General features: G+C 46.2%; 1 protein-coding gene across 1 annotated transcript in view; it reads right to left on the minus strand.

The window, feature by feature from the left end:
• Positions 1-1,754: 1,754 nt before the first annotated feature.
• LOC134528033 (uncharacterized) overlaps positions 1,755-26,990 on the minus strand; it is a 39,792-nt gene continuing 14,556 nt past the window's right edge. The window contains exons 3-8 of the mRNA XM_063361220.1: positions 26,247-26,428; positions 24,563-24,760; positions 19,502-20,167; positions 12,335-12,511; positions 8,161-8,587; positions 1,755-3,182 (exon numbers count right to left, since the gene is read on the minus strand). Of these exons, the coding sequence (XP_063217290.1) occupies positions 3,016-3,182; positions 8,161-8,587; positions 12,335-12,511; positions 19,502-20,167; positions 24,563-24,760; positions 26,247-26,428 (1,817 nt within the window). The 3' untranslated portion in view covers positions 1,755-3,015. The remainder of the gene's footprint in view (positions 3,183-8,160; positions 8,588-12,334; positions 12,512-19,501; positions 20,168-24,562; positions 24,761-26,246; positions 26,429-26,990) is intronic.

Consider the following 26,990-nt stretch of genomic DNA (forward strand, 5'->3'; position numbering starts at 1 on the left):
GCTTTAAGTTCATAAAAAAACATGAAATAAGTACTTGTTTAGTAGACAAAACTTTTAAACAATTAAATATGGTTATAATATGAATTTAATTAAAATCATGTAAAATATCTATCCATGGAGGGTGTAAAAGCTCGTGTAAGTCTTCGTAATTATTAAAACTTGCGCAACATTTTACATCCATTTTATTACACTTGGTGAATTATCTGTTGAGAATATAAATATATAAATATATTTGTGTCAGAACAACAAACTCAAGAAAGGTACCACGTTAAATATAATATAAATATATCTATAATAACCAAATCTTTAAACGAAATATATTTCAATGAATTTGTTTCACAATTGCGATAGGCCTTATGTAGCTATGTAGCTCTGACTGTACTAATAATATGATAGGAAAACTAAGATGAATGTGTTTTGTAAATGCGCAGAGTTAAACAAAGCTATTAAAATAGCAATAATCAAAAGCGAAAACTGTATTTAGGCAATGGCTGAAATTCGAAACAGTATGGTAAAGTACCTTAAAAACGAGGCTTTGTAAATTAGGATGTAAGCTCTTTAAATATCAAAAAGAAATTGTAGCAAGCTGTTTTTCACTCCTGCAAATCTCCTAGAATATATCTCCACAGTGCAAGTATCTGAAAATTTTTTGTTTATACACGTATTACGTCAAATGTAGATGATTCCAGAAGTTTGCGGCATTTAGGGACTCATTCTTGCCATAACTGCAAGTCACACATTGGATATTTGTAATGGTTCTTCCAGAAAATGCACGTGTTTGTGGAAAACAAGATTATTACGACTTTGAGGAATTCTACCTTGACTGAGAGTAATTATTAGTGAAATAATGATCAGTGATTATACTGTTGGTGACACCCTTAAATGAAATACAGGCTCTTAGTGACCGGTTACTTATCACTAAATAGGAGTTCCAACTGGTTACGTAAGCAACTTGTAAAATCTGCATTCAAAACCTCGATATTGCCATGTGTTTGGTCAGGACAGACATCGGCATGTCGACAGATGCAGAGACCTCCAAGAACACAACTGCAATATACCCAATGACGTCTCAATTGTGACATAATAAGTCTGTTATTTTACTAATTTTTTTAAGAACTCGTTTATTTAAAAATTTGCCTCTTGAAGGCTTGTATAGCAGCCCGAGACTCAGAGACTCGGCTTTCAAGGGTGTTTTGAGATATGACAATTTTTTTTTACTTCTTCAAAAGACCAACTTTTATAAGCCCAGGAGCCACCCTGTTTTTTTAAGAGTATATTTGGGTAAATCACATAGGGACTAGTTGTTGTCTCACTTGCTATTCTGGTCTTCATTGATCCTTTAATTTATTAGGAATCTTAGTCATTATTTTAGAAATCTGCATTGATTAAAACTCTAAAACTAATCTATTTACTGCAATCAATTTTATACCTATGAGGGTTTTCAATTGTCCTCATTGTGAGTAAAGTATTTATCTCCACGCAGTCCTATTCAATATCACATGATATCATCATTGGTGCTTTTTTTGTTATTAAGTCACTAAAAATAAGAGTTTGGGTTGTTCAAGTTTGTTACCTTGTAGATTTTTGTAAGGAGAGTGGAAGCAACCTGTAGTCATTATTCAAAGTGAAGCAGGAAAAGATATAAAATGAATAATCAGTATGTCAACAAAATATGAGAGGTGATAGTTATTCCTTAGGCAAACATAAAATGTTGGAACTGATACAGTGTTAAATAAGAAAATATTTTCCCCAAGTTATATCCACTTAATATTTATTCTAACAACGAGTGGTTTTCGTATCGGCTATGAAACATGACACGGATAATGACATTAACCTAAAAGGCAGAGCTTATTGTTTCATTTTCAACCTAATAAACCGGCACTCCACAACTTGAAAAAAAAGTTAGTAAAACATAATACCAAAGATTTACAAGAATGTACTAAGGAAAAGTATGACAGGAGAAAATGTTATCTAAGAACCAAAATATTAATTTTAATTACACTTAAATGAAAGTGATTTTTTAAAATCTCCTAAATATGATTACAATATTTTGTGTGTAAAGTTAACTAAAGTAATGGTGACAACTATTCATGACATAAAATTGTGTACATTTTTCTCCTTCAGCTTCTTCAAATTTATTGGGTTGCATGCTTCACTCAGTCTTCTTGATATATACATATCTACAGTACTGAACATATGTGGTTAACGCTCGGGCTCTTATTTGAGTTTATCCAGTCATTAATATTTATCGCAGGGTTCTGTCGTGCGTTCATCAGCAGGGAAACTTCTCGCGCGTGACTCACAGACACCTGGCATTGGGAAACTGGAATAGGTTGGGCTATCAACTGATGGTAGGACGAACTACCTGCTCAACAACTATCAGATTTTTTAAACTGGGCTAGCATCAAGGAATGTGTTGGGCGAACATTTGGAGTTAAGGCAGCCTAAATGTCAGTGTAAATAGTAGGCTAGCAGCTATGTAAAGGATGATCTAACGGGTGGAAATAAGAAGATAAAGCGAGCTAGCAGCTGAGGACAGAATGGGATAGCAGGTGAGGATAAGAGCTGGAGAAAGAGTGTATAAGTGGTGAGAATAAGAGAATAAAGTGAGCTAACGGCTGAGGAAAGAGTGGATTAGCAGGTTAGGTTTATAATACGTGAGCTATAAGCTGGGGATTGGTGAGGATATTAGATTATCATAATTGCAGAAGGGGACAGGATGGGCTAGCAAAAAAGATAAGATAAAGCGAGCTAGCAGTTTAGAATAGTGTGATAGGAGTTGAGAATAAGAGGATAAAGTGAGCTAGCAGCTGTGGATAGGGTGTACTAGCAGGTGTACGCTAAGAAAAAAAAGCAGGACAAGATAAAGCATGCTGGCAGCTGGGGATAAGAGTGGTCTATCTGTGAGTATAAGATAAAGCGAGATAGCAGTAGAGTATAGGGTGTTACAGCAGGTGAGGATGCGAAGATAAAGCGAACTAGCAGTGCGAGATAGGGCAGGGATGTCAGGGATGGCTAGCTGCTGGGGGCGCGGTCTCTCTGCACCCCAGAGGCGCTCGCCAGCTCGGCTATCTGCTGCTGGAAGCCACTGGCGATGAAGGCGTGCTGGGGCGACAGCAGTGCGTCTGTCATCACGCCCAGGTGGACCGAGTGTCCGTACTGCATCAACGTCAGCGCCATGCCTGCGAACACGACACTACGGTCATCTTCTTCAAAAAATCGTTATTGGAGACATCTCTTCACTTACACCGAGAAAAATGACCAGATGAGGTCACCAGAACATTTGGAACAGCTTATGGGCCAGTTAATTAGTCGTTGGTTTTGAGGTACAGGCATTTTTCGAAAGGTTTTAAATCCCTAACCTGCACCAAATAATTAGATACAGTGACTATGTATACATTTTGGGGAAAACATTTTGACACGACTTATGGTTCAAAAAAGTTTAATTGAGGAACTTTGACTATTCATACTGTAAAAAAATACAATGCTAACTTAACTAGTTATTTGAAAAGTTATTTTAACAAATAACTTGCTTAGTTCATAGAGTATATATATTTTACAGTGCGAATAGTCAAAGTTTCGATTAGAAATTTTTGCCACTTGAGACATGCAGAGAATTTGTTTCCCCCAATGGTATAGCTTGTTTGATATTATTTGCCATTGTTTTCAATAGTAGGGTTATTCGTGATTGCATAAAATAAATTGTAGTCACAGTATCTAATAATATTTGGTGCAAGGTAGGAATTTCTTAACGATTTAAAAAAATTCCTTAACTCAACAACGACAATTTTTGTTTTAAATTTAGGTTTATTGACTCAGAACCGCAATGAATTGGTGAATAAACTATTCTCAGATTGACGTTGAGTTCTGGGACTTTCAGTATAGAACATTTGTAACCCTATTACATAAAATTTGCATAATTTGCAGGAACATTTGTTATATAGTATTTACAACTGAGTAAGGTTTTTTCTCTTATATTAATCATCATTGTTTTCCGACAACCATTTACTTTCTCATTTTTTTTTATTTCATACATCAAGCTTGGTTCATGGTTACAGTTTGGCTCTTCTCTTGTATAGGATTTTCATTCAGGTTCTGAAACCTCATCATCATCAAAAGGAGACGGCCATGGGTGATCAGGGTAAACCAAGTTAAGGTATTTATATCATTGTTTGCAATTACTTTTTACTTTTATACCTATCATGAAAATATTTCACAATCGAAATATCTCCCGGACTGGAAACAAAACCCATCCTTCTGCGCTTCAGACATACTGATCACTTAACTGAATAGCCAGACCTTCAAAGTTTTATTAAGCACAAATAAATGGGGTTAAAGACTATGCGCATTAATTACCAGTCAAGCCGAATTTATGAGTGGAATATTATCAGTTTTGCCTACTTGCCAAGTTTTTGAGTGAAGCTTTATCATAAACGAATCAAATGCGCAGAAGGGTTTACTAATATTCCCGTATCTGTAAGTTTTATTATCCTGTATCCAAAATAATAAAATACCACGTAATCCTAAATTATATTGGGTTTGTCGGAGGTAAGCGCGACACGTAAGCATGACCATGAAATATTTCTGTGCAAGATCACTGCGGCTTCTGTATGAAAGTAGCTATTCGTGCTTTTGAGATAGAGATGCAAGGAACTTCAGAAGAGAACACTGACTTCAAATGTTCATCACCACATTTTAGATGACAGAAAGGCATGGCAGTGAAAGGCATGGCAGTGAAAGGAGAAAAAATGTCCACTTAATTTGTTTGTTTCTAAATCAGCAAGATTTTATCAACATTACACAAATCTAAACTGGTACGAAATCTGAAGGCTAACATTGTGGATGACTGCTAGCTTAATTGCTGTAAAGTTTGTCAGTGAGTTGATGTTTCAGATGGAAATTGGCAAAAAATGTGCACTGATACTTTTGGTAATTTGGCAGAGTAGTTAACTGCTATGTTAAATTTGAACCGAAAAAAGCATAAAACTGTCCTTTAAATTTATTACAGATGTGCTATAGTAATCGACCTGTGTAGATTCAACACATGACTATTGGAAAAAGTATATGCTGGGCTATGTTCCTGATCTTATGACACCAACAATTAACTACCAAGACACCCACATCAAAAGTGGGAATATTGTTTTAACCTTACGGCAACCAAATTCGTAACTATAAGATTATAATTAAGGAAATCAAACCCATCTGTAGAGTCTGTCAAAAGTACTTTTTGATGAACATACACTGTATGGTCTGAGAAACCATTATCAACTAAATGTGAGTGGTGAAGAGTTGGTTTGTCAAGGTGTAACACGTGAAGTATGAGAAAATATACTTTTGAAAAGTATTGTCAGCTAGCCAGAGTATACACCAGTGAGACATGAGAAAAATATACGAGGTGATTTGTAACGAAGTGGAATAAATCGAGGAGATGATAATTCATTTTTTTAAATGTTTAACAGCCCTAACAGCAGAAGCTCAGACACGAAACTTCCGGCGGTAATGCATTCCGCACACCCACGTGTGCTCTGCGGTGACATTCACCGATTAATGCTGCGAGTGCGCGCACCTCACTGTGCGAGTTTGTTCATAACTGTAACGTCTAGCGTTTTGCGAATACCCTTATGTTGATAATATATTTTTGACGTGACAACGTCTAATAAATCGATGAACGCAGGCTGCACGCACGAAAAAGGATGACTCATTATCCCAGTACGCACATTGCCCGTTACGCTTTGTCCCGTTACGCTCATTGTACGCTTGCGCCGCATCTATCTCTCTTCCACTCGATTGGAACAACCATCGATTTGACTTTTTCGAGGCACATTAAACTTGAAACACTCCCATTCGTTTCCTACTTTTCCTATCATCGTCCTATCCTTAACAGAATAACACAGATTGGAAGAAGTTAAATAGCAAACATGTATAAAAGTTATAGTTAAAATAATCTGTTCGTTAAAGTAATAAACATATTTGAATTAATGAGTGCAAATAAAAGTAAATTTATCAATTAAATTGTAGATTTCATTTCACTCCTTCTTTGTATCCATACAAAATAGTGATAATTCAATAAAAATGATTCAATTGTATTCATAAAACTAAGCAGTCATTTCATCAATGTTTGTTATGACGTTTTCACGTTAAACTATCGTCCGTAAACCGACTTTACAGACAACCATTTTTTTTTAACTCCAAATAAAGTCAGTTGTAACTGTCGAACCGTTGATCGGATATTCATAAAAATTTGGTAAGTAGACATGGACAATAGAATTTTTCAAGTTCATATATGAACTAAATAAGGTGAGTGGTTGTTGATATATTGGGGTAAAAAAAAGGGTGAGGAGTAAAAAATTTCAGTGAGTTAACCAGCTTAAGTGGGGTATCACATGAAAGTTATCTGTACAATTCGATCTATTATTTTATGTCTAAATCTTAGCTCTCGGTGCCCGTGGGGAAAATAACCCGTAAGCCCCCCTTTATAATCGTCATTTTACGATCGGGAACTCCTTTCAGAATTACCATGGAAGTTTAAAAAAAAAAAAAAAAAAAAAAGATCTCGGATCGATACAGCGTAGGGCAGACATGTCTGGAATTTTTTTACGGAGTTTATATGGCATACAGAATTGAGAATTATTTACAAAATTTCAGATGATTTAAAATAGCTAATGAAAAATGCTGTTTTTTTCTTAAGATACAACTAATTCTCACGAGAAATACCTGTATTTTAAGGGTTTGAAATCATAGTTTTTTTTAAAGAATAATAAAGCTTTTTTCCTTCAACAAAATTACTTTTCCTGTTAAATAGAGGCGTATTTTTTACAAAACATATTCATATTTCAAACTACTACGTTTTGTAATAACTTTTTAATACCATTATATGTTTTCAGTCAGTATTAGAAATCAACAGGTATGAGGAAGCGACCGAATAAAATATTTGCTCACCGTGTTGCAAACGATTGTAACGACCTAATATCGTCCCATACCACCAATAGAAACGCACCTAACATTTCTGCGGTTTACGCGAGCGAAGATCGTGTAGTCCCAGTACGTGCTGGCGCAACGTTTGAGGAAATGATCCAAAAGATATTTCGGGCCGCAGGCACTAGACAGGAATGTCGGAGAAACGACTTTCGGTCTAGTGCCTTTCGGGAAACTGCCTGTCGCCATAGTTAAGGCATGTTCCCAGAGATATAAATTCTCACGTTTTCGGTTTAGTGCCTTTAGATCTAGTACTTATCATTTGGTCAAGTGCCTGTTTGGTCTTGTGCTTGTCCGGTCTGGTTTAGTCTTTCTGTCTTTCGGCTAAACGGCTTTCGGTCTAGTGCATTTTGGTTTTGTACCCCTGTTCGGTCTTGTGCACGTCCAATCCAGTGCCTTTTGGTCTGGTGTATTTCGGTCTAGTGCCTTTTAGTCTAGCGCCTTTGTGCCTACTGACTTTCGGTATTGTGCTAGTGCGGTCTACTGTCTTTCTGTCTTTCGGCTAAACGGCTTTCGGTCTAGTGCCTTTTGGTTTTGTACCAGACCGGTCTTCTGCACGTCCGGTCCAGTGCCATTAGGTTTAGTGTCTTTCGGTCTAATGCCTTTCGGTCTAGTGCCTTTTGGTTTTGTACCTGACCGGTCTTGTGCACGTCCGGTCCAGTGCCATTAGGTTTGGTGTCTTTCGGTCTAGTGCCTTTCGGTCTAGTGCCTTTTGGTTTTGTACCTGACCGGTCTTGTGCACGTCCGGTCCAGTGCGATTAGGTTTGGTGTCTTTCGGTCTAGTGCCTTTCGGTCTAGTGCCTTTTGGTTTTGTACCTGACCGGTCTTGTGCACGTCCGGTCCAGTGCCATTAGGTTTGGTGTCTTTCGGTCTAGTGCCTTTTAGTCTAGCGCCTTTGTGCCTACTGACTTTCGGTATTGTGCTTGTGCGGTCTACTGTCTTTCTGTCTTTCGGCTAAACGGCTTTCGGTCTAGTGCCTTTTGGTTTTGTACCAGACCGGTCTTGTGCACGTCCGGTCCAGTGCCATTAGGTTTGGTGTCTTTCGGTCTAGTGCCTTTCGGTATAGTGCCTTTTGGTTTTGTACCTGACCGGTCTTGTGCACGTCCGGTACAGTGGTGTCTTTCAGTCTAGTGATTGTCGGCCTACTGCCGCGTCCCCGAAGATGACTGTGCAGAGCACACTCACATATGTTCCCTTGCGGCGGGCGCCAGTACACGAGCTGGCGCACGGCGTGGCCCCAGGCGGAGACGCACTGCGTCTGCGGGCCCACCTCGGCCAGCGTGACGGCGTAGCGGCGCGTCACGTGGTTCATGAGCAGGCGGACGAGCGCGGCGGGCAGCAGGCGCGGCAGCAGCCCGCCCTCGGGCAGCCACGAGGACAAGAGGTGGAGGGCCGCCTGGCGCCGCCGGGCCTCGCGCGTCGCGCCTCGCACTGCCGCCAGCAGCGAGCAGCCGCGGGCCCCGGTGGGCAGCGGCAGGCACACCAGGCCGCGCGTCGCGGCGCCCGTCAGGCGCGGCACGGAGCGCGCCGCGCACTGCACGCTGTCGGGCGCGGCCAGCCCCAGCTGGCGGAAGTACTCGCGCAGCGCGCCCGCTGTTGCCGCCAGCAGCACCTGCGCAGCGTATACCCTCGCTGCACTGTCGCGCCGGCCATCGGCAGACGCGTCCGTACAGGCGAACTAGGCAACCGCCTAGGGTGGCGCAGCACGACACATAACAGCTCATATAATATGTTTAACGATTACTGAAACTAGATGAAAATGGATTTTTGTAACAGTTTGGAATGTTTATATAGATATAAGTAATTATTTAAAAGTCCACGGTGACCTGTTCATGATTTGTAATAAGTAAAAAAGTAAAAAAAAAACACAAGCCTGCTTACATTTGATTGTTGACAAAATCTTAGGCTTACGTGATGTATTTTGAGGCAAGGAAAAAAATTTTTTGGGGTGTCCGGCCGGGGGGGTGGGGGGGGGGGGGCAATTAAGGTTTTTCGTCTAGGGCGCCAATTTACCTTGCACCGGCCCTGGCGCCAGCCATCAGCAGGCGAACAGGTGGTGTGGCATACTACTCATTTATAAAAACAATACTTTTTTGACGTGACAACGTCTAATAAATCGATCAACGCCACCTGCACGCACGAAGAAGTGTCCCGTCTAGCACATTGTTCCGTTACGCTCATTGAACGCTTGCGCCGCATCTATCTCTCTTCCACTCGGTTGGCCATATGCGTCCGAGGAGAAGAAAGACAGCGGCAGCACACAACTTTACATCTACACGTGAACTGTTTGGTCGACTGTTTGTAAAGTGAAGTGAAAAAGTTAATGTGGGTTTCATTGCTTATTACAACAACAATTTCGGCAATAAAGGTTAATTATCCTTGCATTTTAAAAATCTGATTACTAGTGTAATTTCGAGTATTTATTCTTTTATTATTAAAATAAAAATGATTCAATTTTATTCATAAAAGTATGTAATCATTTCATCAATGTTTTGTTATGACGTCACGTTAAACTATCGTCCTTAAACCGACTTTACAGACAACCAATTTTTTTAAATTCCAAAACATTATTTTGTGTAATTTTTTTGTACAGTCATGTATTTTTATCATCATTGTAAAACCAAAACCGCCGGACGAGTTTCTTTTTTGCTAGTAGTTATGGGCCCACTCAACAGATAGCGTCACATTTTGCGCAAAACATGGTCTCAGTTTCCGCCACAAGAGTCGCACATACATGTATCTCCCTCCTTGTTCTACGCTCCTAGCGCAGTGTCACCTCTGAGCGCAAGGCTGTGGACTGGCGTGCATGGGGTAACTATGAGATCTCGGTGTCAACCATAACACCATATGGCGGAAAAATGAAGATAAAGGTGAACTGCAAGTCCCGTGAATGCTTTCCAAGAGTCTTTAGCGGATGTTTCAAAGCCTGAATATTAGGATTCTAAACAGACGGGAACACAAATTACAGCTTAAAAAAAAATTGACATGACCGTGGTTGTAAATACAGAAATGTATGTATTTTAACTTCATATACCTGACCTTGATGGTATTGTGATTGAGGTGGGGGATGCACCTATGGATCCTGTTTCTTTATTTGAGAGAATTTGATGTTCATGGTGATAAGCACAGTAAGACCTTTACGCTGTACCATGTTAAAAAAAATAGAAACTTGAGGTTGGACTTTGTCTGATACCTTGTGTCCCTTGATATCAAAACTATATTATTTTGATACAATTTAGGATTACTTTAGCTAGTAGGGTAAATAAAATCTTAGACGCAATTGGTGGCAAGCCACTTACCATCGAAGCTGATGTGAATACCAAGGTAACTGACAGCATTCCTTATTCTCGGATGTGAACTGAACGGAAGTGAAGCACTACTTTCTAATTAGAAAAGTGTGATTAACTTCCAGTTGTCACTTTCAACTGACATGTTTACTGCCTACCTTATTGAGTCTTGCATAGACATTTTGGCAAGATATAACCATGATATAAGTTATTGGCTGGACCATGACTCAGGATCAGGGCCGGATTTAGGGGAGGGAAACGGGGTTGAAAGCCCCGGGGCCTCCACAAACGGAGGGCCCCCACTAACGGACTCATACAAAAAGGACTATGGAAAATACCAATCTCCGGAACTATTTTACTACCAAATTCTCGCAGATCAAAATTTCAGAGGTACATTTCCAAACCTTGAAATTGCATTGAGAATATATTTCGTTTTGATGGTTTCAAATTGCACTGGAAAGCGCTCATTTTCAAAAATGAAAATTATAAAAAATAGGCTCTGAACCACGATGGTACAAAACCGTTTATCGAAGCTTTCTCTCCTGAGCATTGAAAGCGATTTACTCCGGGAATTGGATTTCAGCGAAATCATCAACGATTTTTCGGCGAAAAAAGCTCGGAAGGTTCCGTTCATTAACACTAAAATTTAATTTCATATAATTCTTGTCTCCGATTATATTTATGTATGTTTTTAAATACTAAAAGAATCTACTTGATTTCACAATAAATTATTTATTGGAAAACTCGACTAAAAAAAAAAATTGTTCATTTTATTTGGAAAATAATTTGGGGCCAGGGGCCTCCGCTCCTCTGTTGCCCCGAGGCCTCCAGACCTCTAAATCCGGCCCTGCTTAGGATGTCAACAGTATTCATAGTTATATCACTCTCTGCATTAAAAAAAAGTATAAGCACCTATAACAAAGGAATGTGATTGGTGGTGTTTATCAGATTCCTCCGAAGTAAACGCGGTTATAACCGCACTTGTTCTACGTCGACTCATTATGGACACTTGTGAACACATTTGTGAACCCACAATAAGGGTGATGGTAACACGGAATGTTGTTCATATTTCGTGGGCGGGACAGTTGTAAGTTCTTATAAAACTGCTGGGAAGGAGACTTGAGGGATGAATACATTTCCAGAACAAAATTTCAGTCTCTGTAGAAGTACAAGTATGCTTATTAAAATATGGTGAAACAGAAGTGAACCACAGCTCAGAGAACGTCAGCATTTGAGAAAATAAAAGAGCACCTGTGAAATAGCCGGGAAGTGTATAAACGTGTTTTAACTCGCCTGGTATTTTCATAGTAGATGTAGTAGATAAAAACGATAATTTCAGAACACATTTGGATGTGTAAATTCCTTATTCATTCCTAAAGGGCCAACGCCGATGAGATGAAATAATTATTTAAATGGGCCCAAACGAATCTACTTCAAAGTATTTAAAAAAAAAAAATCCTCTATGCACAATGAAAAAAAAAAACTCTCACTAGGAAAGTTGACTTTTAAAGTTGACATTACGGTCTATGAGACTATTATCTTTGAAAGATTTGTGCAATGGGAGTGCATGACTTGATGTAAGCTTTTTGGACATACGCCATTGCTAAACACATGTATGTCTGTAGAAGAAAACTACAAAAAAACAAAAAGACAAAAATCACAAATTAAGCAAAAAAATTGCTGTGGATGTATACCTACACCACATAATATTCCATAGCAGGAATATGGTCAACAAACAAAGAAAAACAAAGAAAATTGGACTAAGAGAACGAAAAAACGAAAGAAAAAAAACCCACAAATGATGAATTGAACCCCAAAAAAATTCAGCACAACAGTTGAAACGAGACAAAAAACATTTTTTTTTTTTTTTTTTAGTTTTCTTCTACAGACATACATACGTGTGTTTAGCAATGGCGTATGTCCAAAAGGCTTACATGAGGTCTATGAGACATCACATAGACCAATCCTAATGGTTTTAAACAAGTCTCACTTGAATAAAGTTAAATATTTTGTGTATATCTCGGGTTTTGATTGCAGCATCTCGTGAATGGAGAGACGGTAGCGATGCTGACCTCGCTGGGCGTGGCGTCCGCGACGGCCGCCAGCCTCCGGACGAGGTCGAGCGACACGGGCGGCGACCAGGCCACCACCTTCCTGCCGCACAGCGACACCGTCTGCAGGTGGTGCCGCGCGCCCTTCTGCGCGAGGAACAGGTCCTCCAGCAGGATCCTCGGCGCCGTGTACACCAGCTGCAGCAAGGAGCAGGTGCGCTGCAGCTTTCTGCCGTCGAAGTTCACACAGACGGACTTCAAGCTCTGCTAACTTCTTGCGAGCTCGGCTGCTCGATGGAAACGTGTGTTTGGCTCGGGAAGCCTACAACTCACGTTAGTTTCGGTTCCCTACCACGTTCGCGCAACTTCGGATTTCTCTCCAAAAACTGAAATTAGAAAAAAGTCGAAGGGTTAGGTTAGGTCAGGTCAGCCACAACATGCTTGTTTTCATTGGATACTTCCGATTTGGCGGCTGAAGTGGCGTTAATACCAAAACGCAAAACTTCGGAAATCTTCGGAAATTCTTGCAGGGAACCGAAACTACGTGAGTTGTAGGATTCCCGTTTGGCGCGAAACGGACCGACAAAGCCAAATAGTAAGCAGAACTCTAAAAAACTAAATATGCTCGACCCACTACTGCTCGGTTACACATCAACTGTTCCAAAAACATCAATCATCATAATCGCTCTACTACATGTTCAGGATATTTTGAATGGGTATAAGAAAAATGCTGCACCCAAGGAGATTTTAGAGCTCTTTATGTCATTCCCTACTTATACGTATCCCCTTCTTCTTACCTTCCCTTTCCATCCCGCTTAACCGCTCACATTCCTTCCTCCGTGCTGTTGACAGCTCGTAAGACGTTTCACTCGCACTACATCAGCTCAGCGCGACTATTAATGAAGATCAGTGACAACAGAAGGAAAGGATATTTGAATCTGAGTGTACACTATAGTCGCTAATGATACTGTAAACTACTATGCAAATCCAGGAAAATTTGAATTACAGTTTGAGCATATATTTATGTTAGATTATCTTAACTTATTTATGTAAACATTTTTATACATTTTTGTGTCCTTTTATTGGCTTACATTTATTCGCATGACATAAAAAAAATTTCGACCTATCATTTCCATATTGGTGAGGTAAACCTGAAATCTGACTTAAGAAGCTCCGGGCCATAGAAATCGGCAGAGTGGGCGTCGCGAGTGGTGGAATTGCTCCACGGCGAGGCGAGAAACTGGTGGTCAATGGCCGGGAGTTTTGATACCAAGTGGGGACATTTTGTACGTCAAGTCGAGACTAGGTTCGATAACGATCAGGCGCGTGCGATGTGTCTGCGGACTTTATATTGCCGGAACCAGGATGAAGAAGAGAGCGCGGAACAGTTCATCTACGAAAAGCTGTGCATGTTCCACAGATTGGGGACAAGTGGGGACGTGAGTGCGGCGTTACCAACCATCGTCGAACAGTTGTTACCAGAGTTCCGCCCCTTCATGAGGACAGCCACCGGACGTGACACAGAGGAGTTCGTGGCCCTTGCTCGCGTGATTGAGCGCGACATGTCGCAGTGGAGGACGGCACTTAGGGGCGCGAGAGTTTCCCGGGCCCTCTCAGGACCGCGGGGGGTGACCGTCACAGAAGTCACGGACAATGACATGGCCATGGTGAGCTGCGCCGACGGCGCGGGATCTCGGAAGACGATGAACCGAAGTGGCGCCAGGGGATGTCCAGAGACATTTGCAGCAGGAGGGGGACGTCACGCGCGGACAGGAACGCCGGAGAAGGACGAGCGCCCACCGCGATGCTGGTTTTGCCTGGAGGCATACCATTGGCATCGCCTGTGCCACACCAGAGCTGCGTGGGAGGAGGCGCGCGAAGGCAACACATCGCAGGCGGGAAACACGGGGACAGGGGCGGAGGGACAACTGGGTGCCGCTCCCCGACCCGCCAACCACTGGCAGACCCAGTAACCCGAAGGACTCGTCAACCACCACCCGCACCAACAACACCGACATCATACCCGTCGTCGGGAGAAGAGGGAAACTGAATTGCTCCCCGCCAGCTGTCCCTGTGCTGGAGCGACCGCGGGGACAGCGGAGTGTCATCACGACCAGAGGCCCCGACGGAGGTTTTCCCGGGGCCGGACCAGCCGCCTCGTCGACCTGCCGTCGGTGAGGTGGGCGACCTGAGAATTGACACAGGCATCCCACCAGCTGATCCCGTGCCGGAGCGACTGCGGGGACAACGGTGTGTCATCACGGCCACAGCGGCCCCGACGGAGGTTTTCCCGGGGCCGGAACCGGCCGCCTCGTCGACCTGCCGTCGACGAGGTGTGAAACCGGAACAAAAATGCGTCAGCTCCGGGACGAGCCGAAGACCTCGCCGCGAGTTCCCCTTGCCCGGACGGCCAGGAGGCCGGGGGCGGTGGGGAACAGACGACTGTGCAGCTGGGGCAGGTCGGCCCCGAGGAGCAGGAGCTGCTGCGAGTTCCCGTTCATGCTAATGGACGGGAGATGCTGGCCCTGGTGGACACCGCCGCCAGCCGATCCTACATCGCGGCCCACCTGGTGAGGGCGGAGGCGGTGACCCAGTGGAGGGAGCTGGTGCAGCTGGCCACCAGGGACGCCATCGCCGCAGCAGGGGGCATCACTCAGGTAACATTGAGCATCGTTGGTCACGTTAGCTACATCGAGGCCTGGGTGGTCCCCGAGCTCCGCAAGGGGCTGATCCTGGGAGTCCCATGGCTGTACAAGGTCGACGCAACCGTGGAAGTACGAGCTGGGCGGATGCACTTCGGCACCCGGGGGCGCTGGATGGTGTACGGCATACACCAGGTTCCCCCCCTCCCCCCAGTCAGTCATCCGCCTGGAGGATCTTCAGCACGTTGTCCCCGAGGAGCACGTCGACGCCATCAACAGTGTCCTCGCCTCCCAAGCACAGGTATTTGCGGCCGCGGACCGGCTACGACGGACGAATGTGACAGAGCACCGGATACCGATGGTACCACACCGTCCTCCTTTTGAGAAGGTGTACGGATTTGGCATCCGAGAGCGGGAGGCCATACAGACTCAAATTGACGAGATGTTACGTGAAGGAGTGGTTGAGCCCAGCACCTCCCCGTACAACTCGCGGGTGGTGCTGGCAACCAAAAAGGACGGAAGTTTACGCTTTTGCGTAAACTTCAAGGCAGTAAACAAACTGACTATTCCCGCCCCGCCCCCATAGATCAACATCACGGGCGCTCTAGCCGGACTGGGGGATGCGACCATCTTCACGACTCTTGACCTGAAATCGGGCTACTGGCAGGTGCCAGTATGCCCGGAGGACCGCCCAAAGACGGCATTCACAGCTCCAGACGGCCGACGATATCTGTTCTGCGCCATGCCTTTTGGTCTCATGGATGCCCCTGCTATGTTACAGGCCCTGATGGTACATGTTCTTGATGGGTACATTGGTGAATTCGCCAGTGCCTATCTGGACGACGTTATAATCTGGTCCAGGACGTGGGAGGAACACGCGCACCATCTGGCACTGGTGCTAGAATGTATGGCCAGACACGGACTGACGTGTGCCCCAAAGAAATGTCACATTGGGGCCACTGAGATCGAGTTCCTGGGGCACATAGTGACGGCAGAGGAGTGCCGCCCCCGACCCGAGCAGTTGGAGCTGATCGAGGGGAAGGGGGCACCGAGAACCTGGAAGAAGCTCCAGAAGCTGCTGGGGTTGCTCAACTGGCAGCGGTCCTTTGTCCCCGACTTCGCCACGATAACGGCACCGATGATGGACCTACTGTCGCCCAAGACTAAGTTCCGGTGGACCCCCGCCGCGGACGATGCCTTGCGGCAGGTTAAGCACCGATTCAGGAACTGTCACACGCTCTCGCGCCTGGTGCCCAGCCGCCCCATCTTCATCCAGACGGATGCGAGTCAGAAGGGGATGGTTGCGGTGCTGTACCAGGTGGATGACCACGGCGTGAGATGGGTGATCGAGTACACCAGCGCCAAGTTTGGGCAGGCTGAACGGAGGTATCACGTGAATGAGCAGGAGTGTCTTTCAGTGGTCTGGGCCCTGCAGCGCTACCGTCAACACGTCGAGGGGCGCTCATTCACGCTGAGAACTGACAGCCAATGCCTCCGCTGGCTAGACTCCGCTCAGGGCCGGAAGTCTAAGTTCACTCGGTGGGCCATACTGATCCAGGAATACTCGTTCACGGTTGAACATGTTCCTGGACGTGAAAATCAGCTGGCCAACGAGTTGTCCCAGAATCTGGATCCTGAGAATGAGTTCCGCGATGACCAGGGCTGGGAGGAAGTGCTCCTCCCTGAGCGCGAGCACGGGGTCGAGGACTCGGTGCCGCGACCGTGTGCTTTGTACATGCTGTCCAGCTGCACTGCCCCTGCACCTGACGTGCAACCAAACACTATGACTGAACTGCTCACGTGGGTCCACGCTGCGCAGTATCCGGGACCCCGACACCCAGACTCGACTGACGGAGTGCGGGGAAGGGGTGGTACCGGGCTGCCGGAGTCTGAACGGGATGCTCCAGACCAGGGGGGCTCACAGGACGAGCAGGTGGCAGACCCACATGCTGCTCGAGGCTAGGCGCTGGGTCTTAGGCTACCTGCATGACCACCCCCTGGCGGGACACCCGGGTGCGGAGCAGACGCTGCGTGAGGTCAGACGGACGTTCCACTGGCCTGGCGACACGGCAGAAGTGATACGCTATGTGCGGGCCTGCCTGCATTGCGGAAGTCCAGACGACCCGATGGCAAGGAGCAACAGGTCCCGCGACGGCCCCGAGATCCCTTCCACACTGTGGCGGTGGATATCATGGGGCCGTATCCTCGCACATCCCGTGGCCGGCGTTTCATTGTTGTGGTCACGGACGTCTTCACCCGCTGGGCGGAGGCGTTCGCAGTGCCAAACGTGAATGCCGGCACCGTGATTGCCTTCCTCGAGCGTGAGTTCTTCCCACGATACGGGTACCCCGCGGTCCTCCTGACGGACAACGGGGTGCAGTTTACGGGGAGAAACTGGCGAATGTCCTGTGCGGGTTGGGGGGTGGAGCATCACACGACGCCCACCTACCACCTGCGCACGAATCCGACCGAAAGGCGGAATCAGGACATCAAAACTCAGCTGCGCATCCGGTTGGACGAGGACCACACCAAGTGGGACCTGCACCTGCCGATGCTGCTGTTTTGCCTACGCCGTCGGACAAACGCTGTCACGGGCCATTCCCCCGCTGAACTGGTGCAGGGCCGAAACCTCGCCCTGCCCGGGGAGGCGCGCACACTTACCGACACGCACGACCTGAACAGGGACGATCTGCGCGAAGACGCCCGACGACGCCAGGCTGATTACCTGGCCCGATGCAAGCCGCAGACGCCCCAGCCCCCAGGACAACTGGAGCCTGGCCAACAGGTTTTTGTCAGGTGTCACCACCTGTCGTCTGGCGAGAGGGGTTTCTGCGCCAGCCTGGCCCCTAAGTGGTCAGGCCCGCAGGAGGTAATTGACAGACTGGGGACCACCACGTACGACAAAGGTACATAGAGACGACATCCGATTGGCAGACGGGACGCACGACAATGACGACCACGACGACATCAGGCCTCTAGTCGAGGACAGAGCCAATGACGACGTCGCCGTAGGAATACTGGTCGACCTCGGTGACCCCGTGGTGATGCCACAGGAGCTTGACCAAGGACGTCGACAGGGACACGCCCACCCCTGGGCACGGCGGGTGGTACGCGGGGGCGTTGACGGGGACGATGGTCCACTGGACACGATGCACGAATGTGACAACACAAGAGCACCGACTCTGCCTCCTGCGAGGGGGCGTCAGAGAGGGGATGACAGCTCCCGACCGGCGAGAGGGGGCGGGCAAAGGACGCCCGAAAGGATGGGCGGAAGGGGCCCACGTGGCGCGAGCATGGTAGAGCTGGAGCGCTTTGTGGACTGAGTACTTCCGCCCGACGACGACAACGCCAACGTCAACGACAGACCACTCATTGAGGACGTGACGAACGACGACACTATCCAGGGCGATCTGATCGACCTGAGCGACCCTGTGGTGACGTTGCCGGGGCCTGACCAGGGGTGTGGACGGAGACGTGTCCACCCCTGGGAACGGCGGGTGACTAGGACGGACGTCAACGAGGACGTGACAGACGGGGTGACGGTCCGGCTCCTCAGTGGGGAGGGTGACATCGACAGGGTCCAGCAGGTGGTCTTGGACTTGCCTTCTGAGGAGCCGATGACGACCACTCACGCGGGGAGCAGGCCGGCATTGCACCGGTCCACGCGTGAGACGACTGCCCCTCACTACCTCTGGGACTACAAGTGGTGGGGTCAGTACAAACCCCAAGATGTACAACAGACGGCCGCCGGGGGGCTGCGCTGCAGTGAGATGCAGCTCCTGCCTCGGTTCGCCCGACCCATGCAAACTGACGTAACGGACTGCGACGACCAGGCACGTAGCCGGATGCGACCGCGGCTGCCGGTCTAGGCCGACGTCGGGGCCAGGATGGCCTCGGGTGAGGGGGGCATATGACGACAGTCGTCGTACCCTCCCAGATGCAGAGGCTGTACCTGTCCACCGACGTGGACCTAAGGGAGATATGTTTCCCCCCAGTGCACCGACTGTGAAGTGCGACGAGCAGGGACGCACCCGCATGCGCCCTGATACGTCAGTGGACGTCAGGAGTGTCGCGGCGGGGAGGACGCTCGTTCTGCGACGTGCCGGCCAGGCTGCGGCAGGATCTCTTTACGGAATAAAAAGAGGCTCGTGAAAACTGACATCTTCGCATTATACTTGGTAATACCTACCGTTTTTCCCCTACCCACGCAACGTTCCAACCAGGTCCCGTATTTTCCGGTCCCGGCCACGTTGGCCTGAACTCTCTTTCTCACCGACGAGAGCTACATGGGCAAAGCAGGCCATTTCGCAGACAGGAAATTAGAGACCATAAGCCGAGGGACGTCATAATCAATATATATATATATACATCAAGAATCCTCCTTTTAGTAGGTTTAAAACTAATGATGGTTTATCGACCTCAGTACATAAAACTAATTACTCCCATCCTACTACCGGTATCTCATGTCTACTGGTATTTACTTCAAGTTGACCCCTGACCACTGAGCCACAGTAGCTATTGTAAGCCCAGGACATGGCAGACCCACCTTGCAGTAGCTCCAGGCCTCTGAAGCGGCCTCAAGGGTGAGAGCGCAGTGCCGAGCGAGCGCCCTCAGCAGCCGGACTGCCACCACGGGCAGTCCCAGGGCGAGCCACGCGAGGCGGGCCGCGCCGCGGACCACACTGGAAGGGCGGCACGAGTTGAAGGCAGCCCGACACAGGAACCCCGGCGTGCACCGCCGGCTCCGGAACTCTGCGGCCACCGCTGCGAGGCCGCGGCGGTCCCGGACGCAGGCCACGCAGGCGGCGACGAGGGCGGCCGCGAAACCCAACAGCCGGGGCCGCTTCTTCAGCAGGTCCACGTTCTCGACGGGGTCGTGGTCCCGCGCGAAGCCCGCCCACGCCGCGGCGAGCCAGTCCCCGGTGGCGCGGGCCAGGGTCCGGCAGGCGACGAGCGGCGGCGCGAGGTCCGCGAAGGGGCTCGGGAACTCCTCCTCCCCCGGAGAAGGGTTCTCGTCGTCTTCGTCGAGCCGCGAGGGCCACACCGGCCTCAGGAGCTGCCCCAGCCCCAGGCCGCCCTCCGACAGCAGGAGGTGGTGCAGCCGCACCACCAGGTAGTAGCGCTCGTCCTGGCCGGCGCGCGGTAGCAGCACCACCTGCCAGGGCGGCAGCTCCGGCGGCAGGTACTTGGACACCACCTCGCTCACGTACTCCTGCGCAGTGTCGGAGGACACCCAGGCGTTTAGGGGAAGCCTGCAACTCACGTAGTTTCAGGTTTCCTACCATCGTTCGTGCAACTTCGGATTTCTCTCGAAAAATTGAAATATTAAAAAAAATATCGAAGGGGTTAGGTTAGGTTAGGTCAGTCACAACAATGCTTGTTTTCATTGGTAACCTTCTGATTTAGCGGCTGAAGTGGCGTCAATACCAAAACGCAAAACTTCGGAAATCTTCGGAAATTCTTGCAGGGAACCCAAACTACGTGAGTTGTATATTTATACACATTTGTTTCCTAGCCTTACTAAAACTTTGTGTATTTTTTGGGGGGAGGGGCCTGGGCTAGGGAAGACATCAAGTGCGTCTAAGGTCGAAGCCTATGTAATAATAATAATATTTTATTTCCCCTTTTTTACGCTTCGTTAACAATATTCACTTAATTAACCAGGAAATTTAGCACCCACGAAAGTAAAACGTATATAAAAAAACGTATAAAGTATAACATTGTTTCATGAATAAATGAAAATATAATTCAATAATAGTATAGTAATTAGTATTTAAAGTACAAGTACAAATTTACAACAATATATAAAATTTACTTAAAACTAGAGCGATCTCTTCATCAGTTAAATCATCTAGCCAAACATTAACATATTTTTTAGTTGAGAATAATTTTTTTTTGTTTTTAGTTTTTCAAGAAGACTAACTAAAGTTTTTTGGAAGCAAAACTTCTAAAGATCTCTGAGAAATTGTTTTATGAAATCATATTATTGTATGTGTGTAATGTGCCTAATCATGCAGGGTTTCAGGCATTCAGAAAGGGTAGCATGCATCATGAATTTTTTGTGGGGATTGGCTAGCCATGGCAGTAATTTATAGCATTACTAAATCCCCTATCTTAAATCTAGACTAGAACTAGAGATAGGTTGGGCCCAGGTAACACCTGCGTAGACACAGGGAAAACCCCTGGGCTCATTCATGCGGGGCTAAATTATTGTAGGCATTTAGCAAGCAGGTTTGATACCGGCCGAGAAGGATGGTCTGGAGGAAGAGTTGAGCGGGGCAGGAAGTTACAATCATGCTGGAGTCGGGAGCTAGGACCTCGCGGTACTCATTTGGGTTTGTGCGCATCTGGAGTATCTCGACACAAACTCTCTTATGTACTACTTACTGCCTAGGCATGGATAATATTCTTGGCTAGCTGAGCATATGGATGTTTTCAATTAAGGAGAAGGGTTAAGAGTTGGTGACAATAATATATAGGTATATTGTGGGTCAAACGTCTTGCGAGCTGGGCTCCGTAGTACAAATGAAAACGCATTTCTGGTAACCCACCAGCAGAGCCAAATAGTATGTGGAGCCCAACTGAGCTAAATGGTGCCGTCTCAGCATGGCCTGTTTGTTACACATCAACTGTTTTACAAAACACCATTAATCGTAATGATGCTGATACTTGTATCTACAAGGTAAATATATTTTGAAAAATTAAAGCACTCGAAGTGAGAGCACGAGGATATTTTTTAGTCTGTGTGGCCGGGTTGCTGTCATAAATTAGACCACATAGAACTTAGAAACACACTATATTAATTTCTCTAAGTTATACCTGTTCTACGTTGCATGTTTTTAAGTTATGTGGTTTGGCATTGTGTGTTTCCAAGTAATGTGTTTCTAATTTATGACAGTTATAGATTGTGTGTTTTTAAGTTATGATATTCTAAGTTACGATGTTTTGAAGTTGTGTGGTTCGGTGTTGTGTGTTTCTAAGTTATACCGTTTTTAAGTTGTGTGTTTCGAAGTTATGATAGTTCTAAGTTATGCAGTTCTATATTGTGTGGTTTTTTTTCGAGATTTCTAAGTTATGACTGTTCTAAGTTGTGTGTTTCTAAGTTATGTGTGGATTCCGTGTGGCCGCGCTCCCCTGATACGTTATCGCTTCCCACACTTACCCTTCTGTTCCGTTTAATTGACACGCTCTTACTACCGCGTGGAGAGCCAGCAATACACTATACTATATTGTTCTTGTGTCCATATGGTTGTTAACACGATTCACACATATCTGGTTATTTCTTAAATTTAGTGGAGTGAGTACATTAGAGATTGTTTTCCCACGATATAATTTGAACAGCCATAACTTAGAATTCTCGAGAAAAAAAAATCAACATAACAGAACTGTCATAAGTTACAACGCGTATAACTTATTAACACATAACTTAAAATCATTTAACGCCAAAACACACAACTTAGAAACGTAGTAACTTATAAATTCATTACTTAGACTTATAACAACTTAAAACACACACATTATATGTATTATAACTTATAAACACGGGACTTAGAAACACACAACGCCATACTGCATAACTTAGAATCGTCATAATTTAGAAACACGCATTTAGAACAGTCATGGCTTAGAAAATTCTTTCTTGTGCTTTCTAAGTTAGTGTTCCTAAGTTACGAAAGCACCCCCACAGCGAAGTCATTAGAGAAGGATAAACTTTAAAACACAGTTCAAGGAAACTAACGAAGGAAGCGGCCATGGCCTATAGGAAGGAATCACTGAAGTGGTTTTTTTAGTGAAACATTGAAAACACGAATCATGACTGCCAAGTAAGACTCGAACCCGTGTCGTATGGGATGCGAGTAAATGAGTACTGCTGTCTAGGCGGATGGCGGAGGGATGCTGGAATAATGTTTTGATGGCGAGCAGTATAAACGGGGATCACAGAATTGCTGGTCAGATGTCACGGGATAATCATTTGGCGGTTATTGTAGTTACTATCGCTGCCAACAGATGTCGGATACATCGCAACATTTCATTGGCTGAGATGAACAGATTATTCCGACCTTACGGCCGGCATTCTCACATTCACCTCCCACATATGCGCTCTAATAGGGTAGTAGAGTGGGAGTAGCATTCCAGTTGGTTTTATATACATTTCAGAGCTTATTTAAGACAGAACTGTTAGGGATCGCTAGAGACCTGCAAAATTCGCGGTTTCGATGGCCTTCGGGATAGACTGCACATACCCCTGTACACTCGGGCAAATAACGTAGGTTCATTGGCTGCTGACTTGTAAGTCGTCTCAGCTGGTTTGTCTGTGATTCGATCCTTCTTTGGTTGAGGGTTTATAACTAGGGGCATGCAGATTTCGCGAAAAGATGTCGAGACTAGCTGAAAGTTAAAACACTGTAGCATTGTCTGTGTTCCGTTATTGGGTGATTTTCTTTCAGTTACCTGTCGATTGTTACAACACAAATCACAATAATTCAGTACGGAAGCAAAAACGTCCTGAATGGCTCGATCAAATAAGGCAACGACTTCTCTCGCAGACGGACGCCAATCACACGGAAGAAACCACAGTTGCGGGTATACCTTGTTGCATTCTAATAGGCGTTCAGATCTTTTCGCGAAAAATACCTGCCCCTATTTATGACTGGTTGAGATTCGTCCAGATGAACAGTAAGCCAATAGCAAAATCATCTAAGAGGTAAATATATGTGTTTGAATTCTAGCCTATCACCGAATGAATCCGCGAATTTTGCAGGTCTCTAGATATCGCTCACTTTTGTTTTATCGGGAGAAGTGTTAGGGCTTCGGCAACGACCAGCATCAGCTGGGACGACCAACCCAGCATGGCCACCGCCTCAGCCCCGTAACCTCACTCAGCTGACCAGACAGTTGGCTGTGTCTTGAGCACTAAGACTTTGTCAGCACTGCTGGCGCCTTTCCCCGATCTCTCACATCACGCTGGGACCCCTCAAAACACCCAGTGAACCCGTGGTCCGGTGGAGGCCTATCCAACCTCTGCTCAAGGTTAGTAGAAGGGGAGGTTGCCTCAGGCAGGCGCGCATCTTTCTGCGCAGGCAGCGAAGTGACGTCACGTGCAGTCCATCGCCTCAACCTTGCTCCCGTCCCGTCCCCAGTCAAGACGCGCGCGCTTTCACAAATTTATTTTTCCGTCCCGACAAAACTGGACACACTGTCATAGAGGCGATCTCATGACACGCGTTATTCTAGTTTCAGCTTCATGTGCACGACGAATTCAGCTACTTTATGTGTACCTCGCGTGTGTGTTTAGAGTTTTATTTCCTAGCCTGATAAACGTCAACTTGTGCAGTGTTCGGCGTTTGAACGAATATTTTATAACATTAATGCAGGTTCAATACTAGTTTTCTGTGTGGTAAAATGCCCGGGACTGGGTGTGCTGTAGCTGTTTGTAAAAATCGTCGTGAAAAAACAAAAAAAAAACGTCATATACCACCTTGACCTCTGCTAGCTGTCCAGGCTAGTACCGGAGCTGTGTCGTCGCTCACCACGTCGACTCCGCATCGTGCTAGGGAACCCTGTCTGAGATTGACGGTAATGTTTAAAGTGTGCATGGCGCGCCGACCTGTATGTTGAGCTCGGACACGGGCCGGCCGCGGAACAAGTTGCTGCCCAGCAGAAGGTGGTCGTCCAGGGAGAAGCGCGCCACCGGCCGCCAGACGTAGTGCTTGGCCAGCAGCATCGTGGTCCTCGTGCCCAGGGCCATCCTGAGGTGGGGGAAGCGCAGCTCGCCGGCGGCGTTCTTCTGGTCCAGGATCTCGTCCTGCGGCCGACAGGTCGTCCCCTTCACCACACGTCGGCACAGGGACGGAGACGATATACCCCGGAACATTTCGCTGTCGCGTCTGCCACGTAGCAAATGGCGGCCAGCGATGTTGCATTTCAAGCTTACGGAATGATGATTTATCACGTTTAGAGAACATAGCACGGGCAGAGTGATACTACCAAGTAATAATAGAACACTAGATATTCTTGTACTTGAAACAATTTTTTTTAGCGTATTTAGAACGTAAACAAACATGGCTACCACCGCAGCTAAATACTAGGCTTCTAAAGATCGCGCGGAGCAACGTAAACGGAAGGGGGGAGCTGAATTGTTGCCCCTTGGAAGGGCAGCCCTTCAGGATTTTTCTGCCAGTGGTTAGTTTGTAAAGCGACTGGAAGGGCAGCCCTTCCACTATCTTAAAATGTGTATTTTTTCGTGATTTTATAATCCTGAATTATTGCTCCTTGGAAGGGCAGCCCATCAGGATTTTTCTGACAGTGGTGTTTTTGAAAGGTTGTTTGAATTGTTGCCCCTTGGATGGGCAGCCCTTCAGGATTTTTCTGACAGTGGTTAGTTTAGGTTAGTTTAGGTTAGGTTAGGTTAGGTTAGGTTAGGTTAGGTCACTTTACAAACTAACCACTGTCAGAAAAATCCTAAAGGGCTGCCCTTCCAGTCGCTTTACAAACTAACCACTGTCAGAAAATCCTGAAGGGCTGCCCATGACAACCCAATTCAGACAACCTTTCAAAAACACTACTGTCAGAAAAATCCTAATGGGCTGCCCTTCCAAGGGGCAAGTTTTCAGGATTATTTAAACACTTGAAGAAACATGTTTTCAGAAAGTGGATGGGCTGCCCTTCCAGTCGCTGTAGAAACAAACCATTGCCAGAAAAATCCTGAAGGGCTGCCCTTCCAAGGGGCAGCATTTCAGTCGGACCAACGGAAGAGCTGGGCATTGCCGAGCTTATCTGTACGGGTCCGTCTCCGTCTGCGTGCTGTTGTAGAAACTCTTGTTCCGGGAGATCCATCTCCGTTTCCGCGTCATTGTAGAACGGGTCTTACAGAAAACTAACTGAAAGACGCCATCTTGGTTTCAACCTGTTTCCAGGCCCCGACAAATGTTCTAGGGCCCGCCCACTTAAGTAATATTTCAAGAAAGAAAAATATCAGGTACACTGACGTTTATTAGACGTATTTGAATATGAAGAATAAGTTTTTAGCAGACATCTGTGAGAAGGTATTCAAAGTTTTTTTATTAATTTTTTGTAACAAGCATCAAATTTCAATTTAATTTTTTTAAATTTGTTTCTTCTTCAGATGCTAAATATTTTAGTTTTTTCTAACTCTACCGAATAACACAATAATATAAAATTGTTAATCATTTAATATTAATCCTAATGTGTCTGCCTCTCCGATTAGTTTCAAAAATGACATCTAGACCATGTGAGTTCGGCCATGACTGCCGTGTAGGCGACCGGCTGACCTGCAGGCAGGCCCGGACGCGCGCCAGGTCGCAGCGACCCTCCAGCTCCAGCAAGGCGGTGACCACTCCCTGGTTCCTGTGCGTGTCCATGGCGGAGCGCACCGTCGTGTCTCGCACCACGCGCAGCTCCGGGCGGCGCGCCTGCAGCCTGCGCGCGCACGCGCTCCGGCCCGATTCCACCACTGCGCATGCGCCGGGCGGAGCAGACCATACCTCAGGCTCTCGCGTCCGTGTGTTCCTGCTTTCAAGGCTTATGTTTTTGAGGACATTTCACTTTTAAAGGTTTACCAGTCTGACCAGGGGCGCAACAACAAGGGGGAGGGGGGCAAGGATATTTTGCCCCCCCCCCCCCCCTCTGAAACCATGAAGTAGGGGCCAACGGGGGCAGAGAAAGTGCTGTGTAATCAATTTTTAGATAATAAAAATGCTTAAATAGCACCATTTTCCACCTTGAAATACAAATTTTCCCGGAGGAGGACCCCCGGACCCCCCCCCCCCCCCCCGCTTCAATAGGGGGGGGGGGATCAATGATTCTTTATTAAAAGGTATATTGCCCCCCCCCCCTTTGGAAATTTAGTTGTTGCGCCCCTGATTTGACGATAGTGAACGCTAAGCAATTATAAACATTTATTTTAATATATTTTCTAGTTACCGTGCATTATCAATTACTTTTGTTTATCACATTTTTTTTTAATTTCTGATATTAACTTAAAACGTGTTCATAGGCAAATAAAAAAAACATAC

Source organism: Bacillus rossius, chromosome 1 (genome assembly GCF_032445375.1).
Source record: "Bacillus rossius redtenbacheri isolate Brsri chromosome 1, Brsri_v3, whole genome shotgun sequence".
Classification (NCBI taxonomy): Eukaryota; Metazoa; Arthropoda; class Insecta; order Phasmatodea; family Bacillidae; genus Bacillus; species Bacillus rossius.